Source organism: Tachypleus tridentatus, unplaced genomic scaffold, assembly GCF_004210375.1.
Source record: "Tachypleus tridentatus isolate NWPU-2018 unplaced genomic scaffold, ASM421037v1 Hic_cluster_2, whole genome shotgun sequence".
Classification (NCBI taxonomy): domain Eukaryota; kingdom Metazoa; phylum Arthropoda; class Merostomata; order Xiphosura; family Limulidae; genus Tachypleus; species Tachypleus tridentatus.
The window spans coordinates 51,589,534-51,606,136 of NW_027467782.1; the positions used below are offsets into that span (position 1 = coordinate 51,589,534).

At 29.9% G+C, this 16,603-nt stretch overlaps 1 protein-coding gene across 2 annotated transcripts in view; it reads right to left on the minus strand.

The window, feature by feature from the left end:
- The window catches only part of LOC143242782 (glutamate-gated chloride channel-like), a 41,350-nt gene extending 25,118 nt beyond the window's left edge, over positions 1-16,232 (minus strand). The window contains exons 1-3 of one of the 2 annotated variants that reach the window (XM_076486267.1): positions 16,054-16,232; positions 8,010-8,106; positions 3,472-3,575 (exon numbers count right to left, since the gene is read on the minus strand). In XM_076486267.1, the coding sequence (XP_076342382.1) occupies positions 3,472-3,575; positions 8,010-8,083 (178 nt within the window). In that variant the 5' untranslated portion in view covers positions 8,084-8,106; positions 16,054-16,232. Of the gene's footprint in view, positions 1-3,471; positions 3,576-8,009; positions 8,107-15,935 lie in introns of both variants that reach the window. The other variant, XM_076486269.1, reaches the window with a different exon arrangement.
- Between the last annotated feature and the right edge of the window lie 371 nt (positions 16,233-16,603).

A 16,603-nucleotide genomic window follows, 5' to 3' on the forward strand; every position in this document is an offset into this window, starting at 1 on the left:
GGTCTTACCAAACTTGAACATACACTACAACAGTTAAACACAGTTTTTTTAAAGTTGCACATCTCTCTATAACAGTTAAACACAGTATTACCAAACTTGAACATCCTCTATAACAGTTAAACACAGTTTTACCAATGTTGAACAGTAATCTATAACAGTTAATAAACGCTTTCCAAAGTTGAAAGTAATCTATAATAGTTAAAACAACTATTACAAACACAACAGAAGCCTATAACAGTTAAAACAACTTTTCCAAATACAACGTAGTCTATAATAGTTAAACAGGTTTCTAAAGTTGAACATAATCTATAACAGTTAATGTTTTTCCAATGTTTAATGTAATCTATAACAGTTAATGTTTTCCAATGTTTAATGTAATCTATAACAGTTAATGTTTTTCCAATGTTTAATGTAATCTATAACAGTTAAACACAGTCTTACCAAACTTGAACATACACTACAACAGTTAAACACAGATTTTTTTTTAAGTTGCACATCTCTATAACAGTTAAACACAGTTTTACCAAACTTGAACATCCTCTATAACAGTTAAACACACTTTTACCAAACTTGAACGTACACTACAACAGTTAAACACAGTCTTACCAAACTTGAACATCCTCTTTCACAGTTAAACACAGTATTACCAAACTTGAACATCCTCTATAACAGTTAAACACAGATTTTCCAATGTTGAATGTAATCTATAATTTTTAAACACAGTTTTATAGTTAATTGTAGAACACATTTTATGTTGAGGATTTCATTGGCTCATTATTTAGAACTTTTCAATGTCAGGTAATACATGATCAACTGAAGACACAGACCAATGTCTGGTGATACATGATCAACTGAAGACACAGACCAATGTCTGGTGATACATGATCAACTGAAGACACAGACCAATGTCTGGTGATACATGATCAACTGAAGACACAGACCAATGTCTGGTAATACATGATCAACTGAAGACACAGACCAATGTCTGGTAATACATGATCAACTGAAGACACAGACCAATGTCTGGTAATGCAAGATCAACTGAAGACACAGACCAATGTCTGGTAATACATGATCAACTGAAGACACAGACCAATGTCTGGTAATGCAAGATCAACTGAAGACACAGACCAATGTCTGGTGATACATGATCAACTGAAGACACAGACCAATGTCTGGTGATACATGATCAACTGAAGACACAGACCAATGTCTGGTAATACATGATCAACTGAAGACACAGACCAATTTCTGGTAATACATGATCAACTGAAAACACAGACCAATGTCTGGTAATACATGATCAACTGAAGACACAGACCAATGTCTGGTAATACATGATCAACTGAAGACACAGACCAATGTCTGGTAATGCAAGATCAACTGAAGACACAGACCAATGTCTGGTGATACATGATCAACTGAAGACACAGACCAATGTCTGGTGATACATGATCAACTGAAGACACAGACCAATGTCTGGTAATACATGATCAACTGAAGACACAGACCAATGTCTGGTAATACATGATCAACTGAAGACACAGACCAATGTCTGGTAATACATGATCAACTGAAGACACAGACCAATGTCTGGTAATACATGATCAACTGAAGACACAGACCAATGTCTGGTAATACATGATCAACTGAAGACACAGACCAATGTCTGGTAATACATGATCAACTGAAGACACAGACCAATGTCTGGTAATACATGATCAACTGAAGACACAGACCAATGTCTGGTGATACATGATCAACTGAAGACACAGACCAATGTCTGGTAATACATGATCAACTGAAGACACGCACGAATGTAAAGGTTATAACTATCAGCTGTTTCTCTCTTTCTTTAAATTTGTGTTGTTTCCCGTACCACTTTGAAAAGGTCCGGGGACCTTAGTTCTTGTCAACTTGAAATTCATACCACAAACATATTTACACTACACAAGTTGATATTTGAGATAGAGTTTGATGTGTTTTTTTAGACCAGGAACAGTGGGGTAGATCGATGTGTGATAAACTTTAATACACACATATAGAACTCACATAATTATCTTACGTGTCGAAGGTAGGTGCATTATAATTAACAAGCTATTAGATCGAAGCTTCTAAGATAGTTGAATTATATGGTCCGTGATATGATAATACAGGAAACCTCACAGACATACTGGTTGAACCTTGGTTAGAAGATTCAGTTTAAACATGGCGTTCAAAGAATAAACACTGTTTCTTGATCAGTTTGTATTTAGAAACTAGTTTATATGCTTGGGGTATAAATGTTTATAAATCTCTCTTTATATATTCAAGTGTTTGGAAACCAGTTTATATATATATGTTTGGTTTTTGTTTTATAGTAATGCCACATTTGACTATCTTCTCTGGCCACCTCGGAGAATCGAACCTTCGAGTTTAGAGTTGCCAGCCCATATATTTACTATTGTCACAGCAATAAACATCTGTATCCATATAGTATTAAAGTATAGAGAACCAGTCTTCATGTAATGCATTCCTACTGTGTAACAAAGTTTATTCACGTTACATAATACCCCATGTTCAAATATCAATTACAAAGACAGGTTTAAGTCTGCCACTATCACATACAGGTGGTTAGGGCGCTCGACTCGTAATCTGAGGATCGTGGGGGAGTTATAACAACGGTCAATCCCACTATTCGTTTTAAAAGAGTAGCTCAAGAGTTGGCGCTGGGTGGTGAAGATACGTTATTATTACACTAGACGATGGTTACTCTAGTGACTGTTAATGGATTTAAACACGACAACACATGAAACAATGGTTACCCACCTGTTTCGTTGACACCATTAGGTCAGATCCGACTGTCATATCTTCCTGGTCCTATGATGTTATCAAGGACAACACATGAAACAATGGTTACCCAACTGTTTCGTTGACACCATGAGGTGATCCGACTGTCATACCTTCCTGGTCCTATGATATTATCAAGGACAACACATGAAACAATGGTTACCCACCTGTTTCGTTGACACCATGAGGTCGGATCCGACTGTCATACCTTCCTGGTCTTATGATATTATCAAGGACAACACATGAAACAATGGTTACCCACCTGTTTCGTTGACACCATGAGGTCGGATCCGACTGTCATACCTTCCTGGTCCTATGATATTATCAAGGAAAACACATGAAACAATGGTTACCCACCTGTTTCGTTGACACCATGAGGTCGGATCCGACTGTCATACCTTCCTGGTCCTGTGATGTTATCAAGGACAACACATGAAACAATGGTTACCCACCTGTTTCGTTGGCACCATGAAATCGGATCCGACTGTCATATTTTCCTGGTCCTGTGATGTTATCAAGGAAAACACATGAAACAATGGTTACCCACCTGTTTCGTTAACACCATGTGGTCGGATCCGACTGTCATATTTTCCTGGTCCTGTGATGTTATCAAGGAAAACACATGAAACAATGGTTACCCACCTGTTTCGTTGACACCATGAGGTCGGATCCGACTGTCATACCTTCCTGGTCCTATGATGTTATCAAGGACGCGTTTCTCAATTTCTCTGAAATTTTTATTTCCCCTGAAATAAATGGTATTTAAGAAAGAGCAAAATGTATTAGCTATTCTACATATTCTAATTATATCATTACTGCGTGTTCAAAGTTCTTATTTGTCTTTTTATCTCCACACCGTTTGTCAGGAAACTTACTTAAACTTAATATATATAGCACATAAAATCAATTCACTTAACATATATTGAAGTACATATAATCAACTCAGTTAACATATAGAGTACATATAATCAACTTAGTTAACATATAAAGTACATATAAAGTACGTACAACTCACTCACTTATTTGCTCAAGTCAGATGTTGAAGCACTCATATAATTAGTACACTTAACTGTTCGAGACACATGTTGAATGATACATATAATTAGTACACTTAACTGTTCGAGACACATGTTGAATGATACATATAATTAGTACACTTAACTGTTCGAGACACATGTTGAATGATACATATAATTAGTACACTTAACTGTTCGAGACACACGTTGAATTATACATATAATTAGTATACTTAACTGTTCGAGACACATGTTGAATTATACATATAATTAGTACACTTAACTGTTCGAGACACATGTTGAATGATACATATAATTAGTACACTTAACTGTTCGAGACACACGCTGAATTATACATAAACTTAGTACACTTAACTGTTCGAGACACATGTTGAATGATACATATAATTAGTACACTTAACTGTTCGAGACACATGTTGAATGATACATATAATTAGTACACTTAACTGTTCGAGACACACGTTGAATGATACATATAATTAGTACACTTAACTGTTCGAGACACACGTTGAATTATACATATAATTAGTACACTTAACTGTTCGAGACACACGTTGAATGATACATATAATTAGTATACTTAACTGTTCGAGACACATGTTGAATGATACATATAATTAGTACACTTAACTGTTCGAGACACACGTTGAATTATACATATAATTAGTACACTTAACTGTTCGAGACACACGTTGAATGATACATATAATTAGTACACTTAACTGTTCGAGACACATGTTGAATGATACATATAATTAGTATACTTAACTATTCGAGACACATGTTGAATGATACATATAATTAGTACACTTAACTGTTCGAGACACATGTTGAATGATACATATAATTAGTACACTTAACTGTTCGAGACACACGTTGAATGATAATATAATTAGTACACTTAACTGTTCGAGACACATGTTGAATGATACATATAATTAGTACACTTAACTGTTCGAGACACATCTTGAATGATACATATAGTTAGTACTCATAACCGTTCGAGACATATGTTGAATGATACATATAGTTAGCACACATAACCGTTCGAGACACATATTGAAGTACACATACAGTTAGTACACTTAATTGTTCAAATCACATATTGAAGTAAACATACAGTTAGAACGCTTAATTGTTCAAAACGCATATTGAAGTACACATACAGTTAGTACACTTAATTGTCCAGGACACATATTGAATAACACATACAGTTAGTACACTTAATTGTTCAAAACACATATTGAAGCACACATACAGTTAGTACAATTAATTGTTCAAAACACATATTGAAGCACACATACAGTTAGTACGCTTAATTGTTCAAAACACATATTGAAATACACATATAGTTAGTACACTAATTCAGGATAAATGTTGAAATACACATATAGTTAGTACATCTGAGTCTTCAAAGTATATGTGTTTAAGTACACATATAGTTAGTACACTTAATTTTCAGGATACATGTTGAAATATACATGTAGTTAGTACACTAATTCAGGATACATGTTGGAGTACACATATAGTTAGTACACTAATTCAGGATACATGTTGAAGTACACATGTAGTTAGTACACTTAATTGTGCAGGGTACATGTTGGAGTACACATGTAGTTGGTACACTTAATTGTTCAGGATACATGTTGGAGTACACATATAGTTAGTACACTAATTCAGGACACATGTTGAAGTACACATATAGTTAGTACACTTATTTATACGAGACAGAGGTTCATACAAGTGCTATTTTTTCAATGTTTTATAAATTTGAGATCCATAAAGTTATCATACCAATATATGTACGTAAATATCCAAACCTACAGATTTGCATCATTGTCATTATAAGTAATATACTTGGAATATTATATATTAATGAGATACTATTTGTTTTTATTTTTGATATATGTATATAGTAGGTATAGTGTTTTTTTTATATCTACTTTATTTAATTCAACAAAGACTCCCCTTTAATAATATTGATATGTTTACTAGTGATGGTTGCAAACAGATGGAAAATGTAAGTCATAACATCTTGTATTACAACTGAAAACGTCGCAAACTTCGTGTTTGGTAACCTAGTTTAGAATTAGTTTCTTTCATTTGAAAGACGTCACTTCGTGATATTTAGTTATTCTAGTGTTCCCAGGAGACAGTAACGTTGGATGCAGCTAGCACAATGTAAATATTATGTTTTCCCAGGAGACAGTAACGTTGGATGCAGCTAGCACAATGTAAATATTATGTTTCTTGTCCTGATACAAGCACGTCTTTCAACGTAAAGAAAACATTTCATTTTCTAGCCTTAGTTAGCTTGAAGTGTTAATTAACTGTACTTTGTTTTATGAAATCACTCGAACTGTGCACTTAAGTCTCATGCGGATCGTGTTTTTGAAACGCTTTTAACTTTAGTAACAAAGTAGTTTTTTGGGGGAAATACCCGTGCAGCTAACATATAGTATAGATTTATGAAAGTGTAGCTAACATATAATATGGATTTATGAAAGTGTAGCTAACATATAATATGGATTTATGAAAGTGTAGCTAACATATAATATAGATTTATGAAAGTGTAGCTAACATATGATATAGATTTATGAAAGTGTAGCTAACATATAATATAGATTTATGAAAGTGTAGCTAACATATGATATAGATTTATGAAAGTGTAGCTAACATATAATATAGATTTATGAAAGTGTAGCTAACATATAATATAGATTTATGAAAGTGTAGCTAACATATAATGTAATTTATGAAAGTGTAGCTAACATATAATATAGATTTATGAAAGTGTAGCTAACATATGACATAGATTTATGAAAGTGTAGCTAACATATAATATGGATTTATGAAAGTGTAGCTAACATATAATGTAATTTATGAAAGTGTAGCTAACATATGATATAGATTTATGAAAGTGTAGCTAACATATAATATAGATTTATGAAAGTGTAGCTAACATATAATATAGATTTATGAAATATTCTTGATATATTCTTAATCCAAGAAACTACTGCAGCTTAGTCTTGTGTGAACATGAAAGTCGCAGAATCATGTTTAATTTCATGTCTTAATGGAATCAACTTTAACATGATGTGTCTACAAAGGTAACATAAGCAACGTTTGTCCATTGTGTGTCCATCATATTAACACAATCAACGGTGTTAACACGTGACCACAGAGGTAATAGAATCAACATTAATATATGAAAACACCAGATGGAAATAATGTAATTGTAAGGTAAGACAATTTAATTTAAATGAACCATAATCAGAAACATAATGAAGGTGGCAGAGTGAGTGTTAACTCTTTCTTAGCTTTGGACGAAAGTCGATATATCATAAGAATATAAGTCGTTGTTAAGTTTGCAGTTGATCTTTAAGAATGTATTTCATTGTTAAGGATACAACTAGAAAGAGCATGTAACATTACTTTCCATCGTCTTCTTGAACTAGATGGATTCTAGAAAATAAATAGTCGCATATTTTAGATACAGCATCATTATCAATGATACTTTTGCAATATAACTTACGATATAGGGCTGATTTAAGGTCATTGTGAAATTAAGATAAGACAGGAAGTAGCGACATGGCCTTTAACAATCTAGAATTGTTTTAATATAATGTATTCTACTTCTGAATAAGTAACATTTCATGTACATAACAGAAAACATGAAAAAAGAGATTTTTATAAATAGTGTTTCCTAGTACATGAGAATAGAAGAAAACATTTTTTTTTTAATTTAAGTTTTAAACATTTGGTGGTTTATTGGTCTTGATAAAGAGTGTCATAAGAGTTGGTGATTGTTGAGTATTGACTATCTGCCTTCCTTCTGGTCTATTCATTTTTATATTAGTCAATTTAGCTCAAAGATTTATCAAATAAATTGTTAATGTTAGCTCAAAGATTGAACAAATTGTTAATGTTATCTTAAAGATTTAACAAATTGTTAATGTTAGCTCAAAGACTCAAGAAACAAATTGTTAAAGTTAGCTCAAAGATACAAACAAATTATAAAATATGTTAGCTCAAACGGATTATTGCTGATGGGAGTGAGCATATCAGTTGCTGAAACATCTATACTCGTGCATTTTGACAGTTGTTCTTAAATGAGGAATTCTACTTAATAAGTCTACTCACCATGCGAACTGTGCTTGAAAAATCAGAACTTCGTACAGTGTAAATAAAAGTCTTTGGTACCAACGGACATTCATATCTTCACTGGGTTTGGAACAAACTGAAAACATTTGAAATAAAACCAAAACATTAGTTATGCAAACTTATGTGTACAGGAAAGATTTCCATATCACTACATAATAAGTCCTATTTACATGCTTCAATATTTTATCATTTTAGCCTTATGAAATTTGTGACATAAGTTTTCTGCATGTCCATTTTACACATCGAATGCTTTGAAATGTTCTTTCATTGAGAAAACAAGGGTTGATTATATTATTCTACAAAATAAATTGTTGAATATATTAGGACTGGAATGGTTTAAATAAATAAAAAGAATAACGACTGGTAAATTAGAGATCAGCTTAAAATTAAAAAAATAATTCATTATTTTATTGTTAAAATCTATAGAAAAAATGTTTAATTCTTGTTTTATAATATTATTGTCGAAATTTACAGAAAATCTATTTAAATCTTGTTTTATTATTTTATTGTTGTAATGTATAGAATAACTGTTTAATTTTTCTTATATTATGTTATTGCTGTAATTTATAGAGAAATTGTTTAATTCTTGTTTTATAATATTATTTTCAAAACTACAGAAAATATATTTAAATCTTGTTTTATTATTTTATTGTTGTAATGTATAGGAGCACGTTTTAAATTTTGTTATATTATTTTATTGTTGTAATCAAGAGAAAAAATGTTTAATTCTTGTTTTATTATATTGTCTTCGTAATCTACGAAAATCTGTTTAAATCTGTTTTATTATTTTATTGTTATAATGTATAGGAGATCTGATTAGCTTTTGTTATATTATTTTATTGTTGTAATCTATAGAAAAAATTTTTAATTTTTGTTCTATTATATTATGATCGTAATCTACAGAAAATCTGTTTAACTCTTGGTTTATTAATTTATCTTTATAATGTATACGAGAATGTTTACCTTTTGTTATATTATTGTAATCTATAGAAAAAAGTTTAATTCTTGTTTTATTATATTATTGTCGTAATGTAGAGGAAATCTGTTCAAATCTTGTTTTTTATTTTATTTTTGTAATGTAGAGGAGAACTATTTAGCTTTTAATATGTTATCTTATTGTTGTAATCTACAGAAAATATGTTTAAATGTTGATTCATTATTTTATTGTTGTAATCTGTAGAAAAAATGTTTAATTCTTGTTCTATTACAATACAGTCGTAATCTACATAAAATATGTTTAAATGTTGATTCATTATTTTATTGTTGCAATCTATAGAAAAAAATGTTTAATTCTTGTTTTATAATATTACAGTCGTAATCCACAGAAAGTATGTTTGAATGTTTTATATTATTTTATTGTTGTAATATATAGGAGAACTGTTCACGTTATGGTATTTTGTTCTTGTAATCTATAGAAAAAATGTTTAATTCTTGTTTTATAATATTACAGTCGTAATCCACAGAAAGTATGTTTAAATCTTGCTTTATTATTTTATTGTTGTAATCTATACAAAAAAAATGTACAATACTTGTTTAATTACATTATTGTCGAAATCTACAGAAAACCTGTTTAAATAATGTTTTATTATTTTATCTTTGTAATGTGTACGAGAAATGTTTAACTTTTGTTATGTTATATTATTGTCGTAATCTATAGAGAAAATGCGTAATTCTTGTTCTATTGTATTATAGTCGTAATCTACAGAAAATATGTCTAAATGTTGATTCATTATTTTATTGTTGTAATCTACAGAAAAATGTTTAATTCTTGTCTTGTAATATTACAGTCGTAATTTATAGAATATATGTTTTAATCTTGTTTTATTTTATTGTTGTCGTATTCTATAGAAAATCTGTTTAAATCATTTTATATTATTTTATTGTTGTAATATATAGCAAAAATGTTTAATTATTGTTTTATTATATTATTTTCGTAATCTATAGAAAATGTTTAAGTCTTGTTTTACTATTTTATAGTTGTAATGTATTGGAGAAACATTTTAACTTTTGTTATGTTATTTTATTACTTTTATCTGGGAAAACTCAATTTTTTTTTGCTAGTTATATCAGTTAACTCGTTTAGATAAACAAGGAAAACTTACAGATATCTTGATAGATATATCATTTAACTGGAACAGATTATCCATGAAAAATCTAGATTTATATGAGTTAACTAGTACAGATCAACAAGGAAAACTTTAGATTTATTGCTAGTTATATCAGTTAATTAGTAGATGCGAAAAAGGAAAAATTCGAGATTTATTGATAGTTATACCAGTTAACTAATACAGATCTACAAGGAAAACACTTGATTTGTTTATAGTTATATCAATTAACTAGTACATGTCAACAAGAAAAAGTAGACATATTGATAGTTATAGGAATTAATTAGAACGTAACGTAACACAGCTAGATTTATTAGCTGTGTTGCTAGTTATATAAGTTATCTAATACAGATAAACACAAAAAACTCTAGTTTTATTGAATGATGTATCAGTTAACTAGTACATATGAAGAAAAAATAGCTTTTTTGATAGTTCTATCAGTCAACTAGTGCAGATGAATAAGGACAACTCAAGATTTATTGATACTTATATCAGTTAACTTGTACATATCAAGAAAAACTATAGATTCATTACCAGTTATATCAGTTAACTAGTATGTAACAAGAAAAGCTGTAGATTCATTGCTAGTTACATCAGTGAACTAACATAAATCAAAAAGGAAAACTCTAGATTTATTGATAGTTATATCAGTTAATTAGTAGAGATCAAGAAGAAAAAGGTCGAGATTTATTGATAGTTATATCAGTTAATTAGTAGAGACCAAGAAGGAAAAAGTCAAGATTTATTGATAGTTATATCAGTTAATTAGTAGAGATCAAGTAGGAAAAAATCGAGATTTATTGATAGTTATATCAGTTAATTAGTAGAGACCAAGTAGGAAAAAGTCGAGATTTATTGATAGTTATATCAGTTAATTAGTAGAGATCAAGAAGAAAAAAGTCGAGATTTATTGATAGTTATATCAGTTAATTAGTAGAGATCAAGAAGGAAAAAGTCGAGATTTATTGATAGTTATATCAGTTAATTAGTAGAGACCAAGTAGGAAAAAGTCGAGATTTATTGATAGTTATATCAGTTAATTACTAGAGATCAAGAAGGAAAACACTTGAATTGTTTATAGTTATTTCAATTAACTAGTACATGTAAAGGAAAAACTGTAGATTTATTGACAGTTATAGCAGTTAATTAGAACGTAACAAGAAAAGCTGTAGATTTATTGCTAGTTATATCAGTTAACAATTACATATCATCAAACATAAGTCTAGATTTATTAGCTTTATTGCCAGTTAAATATGTTAGGTAATACAGATAAACAAGAAAAGCTCCAGATTTATTGATAGATATTTCAGTTGACTATTACATATCAAGAAAAATATTAGCTTTTTTGACAGTTCTATCAGTCACTAGTACATATCAACAAGGACAACTATAGAATTATTGATAGTTATATCAAATCACTAGTACATATCAACAAGGACAACTGTAGATTTATTGATAGTTATATCAGATCACCAGTACATGTCAACAAGGACAACTATAGATTTATTGATAGTTATATCAGATCACTAGTACATACCAACAAGGATAACTGTAGATTTATTGATAGTTATATCAGATCACTAGTACACATCAACAAGGACAACTATAGATTTATTGATAGTTATATCAGATCACTAGTACATATCAACAAGGACAACTGTAGATTTATTGCTAGTTATATCAGATCACTAGTACATATCAACAAGGACAACTATAGTTTTATTGATAGTTATATCATATCACTAGTACACATCAACAAGGACAACTATAGATTTATTGATAGTTATATCAGATCACTAGTACATATCAACAAGGACAACTATAGATTTATTGTTAGTTATATCAGATCACTAGTACATATCAACAAGGACAACAATATATTTATTGATAGTTATATCTGATCACAAGTACATATCAACAAGAACAACTACAGAATTATTCATAGTTATATGTTTTAACTAGAACAGATCAACAAGGACAACTATAGATTTATTGAATGTTATATCAGATCACTAGTACATATCAACAAGGACATCTATAGATTTATTGTTAGTTATATCAGATCACTAGTACATATCAACAAGGACAACTATAGATTTATTGATAGTTATATTATATCACTAGTACATATCAACAAGGACAACTATAGATTTATTGATAGTTATATCAGATCACAAGTACATATCAACAAGGACAACTATAGATTTATTGATAGTTATATCAGATCACTAGTAAATATCAACAAGGACAACTATAGATTTATTGATAGTTATATCAGATCACTAGTACATATCAACAAGGACAACTATAGATTTATTGATAGTTATATGAGATCACTAGTACATATCAACAAGGACAACTATAGATTTATTGTTAGTTATATCAGATCACTAGTACATATCAACAAGGACAACTATAGATTTATTGATAGTTATATCAGATCACTAGTACATATCAACAAGGACATCTATAGATTTATTGTTAGTTATATCAGACCACTAGTACATATCAACAAGGACAACTACAGATTTATTGATAGTTATATCAGATCACTAGTACATATCAACAAGGATAACTATAGATTTTTTGTTAGTTATATCAGATCACTAGTACATATTAACAAGGACAACTATAGATTTATTGATAGTTATATCATATCACTAGTACATATGAACAAGGACTACTATAGATTTATTGTTAGTTATATCGGATCACTAGTACATATCAACAAGGACAACTACAGATTTATTGATAGTTATATCAGATCACTAGTACATATCAAGAAGGACAACTGTAGATTTATTGATAGTTATATCAGATGACTAGTACATATCAACAAGGACAACTATAGATTTATTGATAGTTATATCAGATCACTAGTATATATCAACAAGGACAACTATAGGTTTATTGATAGTTATATCAGATCACTAGTACATATCAACAAGGATAACTGTAGATTTATTGCTAGTTATATCAGATCACTAGTACATACCAACAAGGATAACTGTAGATTTATTGATAGTTATATCAGATCACTAGTACACATCAACAAGGACAACTATAGATTTATTGATAGTTATATCAGATCACTAGTACATATCAACAAGGACAACTGTAGATTTATTGCTAGTTATATCAGATCACTAGTACATATCAACAAGGACAACTATAGTTTTATTGATAGTTATATCATATCACTAGTACACATCAACAAGGACAACTATAGATTTATTGATAGTTATATCAGATCACTAGTACATATCAACAAGGACAACTATAGATTTATTGTTAGTTATATCAGATCACTAGTACATATCAACAAGGACAACAATATATTTATTGATAGTTATATCTGATCACAAGTACATATCAACAAGAACAACTACAGAATTATTCATAGTTATATGTTTTAACTAGAACAGATCAACAAGGACAACTATAGATTTATTGAATGTTATATCAGATCACTAGTACACATCAATAAGGACAACTATAGATTTATTGTTAGTTATATCAGATCACTAGTACATATCAACAAGGACATCTATAGATTTATTGTTAGTTATATCAGATCACTAGTACATATCAACAAGGACAACTATAGATTTATTGATAGTTATATTATATCACTAGTACATATCAACAAGGACAACTATAGATTTATTGATAGTTATATCAGATCACAAGTACATATCAACAAGGACAACTATAGATTTATTGATAGTTATATCAGATCACTAGTAAATATCAACAAGGACAACTATAGATTTATTGATAGTTATATCAGATCACTAGTACATATCAACAAGGACAACTATAGATTTATTGATAGTTATATGAGATCACTAGTAAATATCAACAAGGACAACTATAGATTTATTGATAGTTATATCAGATCACTAGTACATATCAACAAGGACAACTATAGATTTATTGATAGTTATATGAGATCACTAGTACATATCAACAAGGACAACTATAGATTTATTGTTAGTTATATCAGATCACTAGTACATATCAACAAGGACAACTATAGATTTATTGATAGTTATATCAGATCACTAGTACATATCAACAAGGACATCTATAGATTTATTGTTAGTTATATCAGACCACTAGTACATATCAACAAGGACAACTACAGATTTATTGATAGTTATATCAGATCACTAGTACATATCAACAAGGATAACTATAGATTTTTTGTTAGTTATATCAGATCACTAGTACATATTAACAAGGACAACTATAGATTTATTGATAGTTATATCATATCACTAGTACATATGAACAAGGACTACTATAGATTTATTGTTAGTTATATCGGATCACTAGTACATATCAACAAGGACAACTACAGATTTATTGATAGTTATATCAGATCACTAGTACATATCAAGAAGGACAACTGTAGATTTATTGATAGTTATATCAGATGACTAGTACATATCAACAAGGACAACTATAGATTTATTGATAGTTATATCAGATCACTAGTATATATCAACAAGGACAACTATAGGTTTATTGATAGTTATATCAGATCACTAGTACATATCAACAAGGATAACTGTAGATTTATTGCTAGTTATATCAGATCACTAGTACATATCAACAAGGACAACTACAGATTTATTGATAGTTATATCAGATCACTAGTACATATCAACAAGGACAAGTATAGATTTATTGATAGTTATATCAGATCACTAGTACATATCAACAAGGACAACTGTAGATTTATTGCTAGTTATATCAGATCACTAGTACATATCAACAAGGACAACTATAGATTTATTGATAGTTATATCAGATCACTAGTACATATCAACAAGGACATCTATAGATTTATTGTTAGTTATATCAGACCACTAGTACATATCAACAAGGACAACTACAGATTTATTGATAGTTATATCAGATCACTAGTACATATCAACAAGGATAACTATAGATTTTTTGTTAGTTATATCAGATCACTAGTACATATTAACAAGGACAACTATAGATTTATTGATAGTTATATCATATCACTAGTACATATGAACAAGGACTACTATAGATTTATTGTTAGTTATATCGGATCACTAGTACATATCAACAAGGACAACTACAGATTTATTGATAGTTATATCAGATCACTAGTACATATCAAGAAGGACAACTGTAGATTTATTGATAGTTATATCAGATGACTAGTACATATCAACAAGGACAACTATAGATTTATTGATAGTTATATCAGATCACTAGTATATATCAACAAGGACAACTATAGATTTATTGATAGTTATATCAGATCACTAGTACATATCAACAAGGATAACTATAGATTTTTTGTTAGTTATATCAGATCACTAGTACATATTAACAAGGACAACTATAGATTTATTGATAGTTATATCATATCACTAGTACATATGAACAAGGACTACTATAGATTTATTGTTAGTTATATCGGATCACTAGTACATATCAACAAGGACAACTACAGATTTATTGATAGTTATATCAGATCACTAGTACATATCAACAAGGACAAGTATAGATTTATTGATAGTTATATCAAATCACAAGTAGATATCAACGTGGAAAACTGTTATTTTTTCGCTCGTTAAAGTCACATGAAGTGACACGCTAAACTCACCATGTTTCTGGCTATAAACTCTTTCTATAAGTTAGGGTATATATTTTTTACTATTATTTATTACCGTATGATTTTAATCGTTTAATAATTATGGATTATTGCTACTAGTTTTATCTTTATATAAGACAATGAATCTCAACTTTGTATTACCTTAAGAGCGCTTTCCTCCTGCGTGATCACCTGTGAACATAATTTGTTGACTAAAGATCTACTGTGTTTAATTATGTTAATTTCTTTGTCGTTTTATTAAAAGGTCCATAAGACTTACCATATTGACGTTCTGGAGAAAAGGAAAGCGTCAATTCGGAATTTCTAGTGCCTGGGTTAGCAGTACTCCCGCTACGTAGGAAAACAGATTTTGTGTGACGTCCAGGATCCTGGAAGAACGGTAGAAGAGAACCAATGGAGAACAGCGTTGAGCAAACGTCCCCAGCAGCGGCGATCAATAACAAAAACAGGCAACACGTGGAGAACATGGTGTTGCTCGTCTGGAACATAGAGAGGTCAAGAACAACTAGTTTCCTCTTTTTGTGAACAGGTCAAATTACACCCCTTCAATACCCACGCAAAACTAATGTATTGTTTGACAAGAAAAACAACTGAAAGCTCACTTAACGCCCTCTATTCCAACATTTATTAAACTTCACTGCATGCTTCTTACAGTCTTGTAGATTTTTTCGATGCATATTATGAGCCAATTCTTCGAAAGAGAGGATTTCTGTATATATATTAAAACACATTATCTAATCAACAGAATGTTTAGATGTATTGTGTAATTTGTTATACTGCTGTTCACAATTGTACACCAATATATGTAA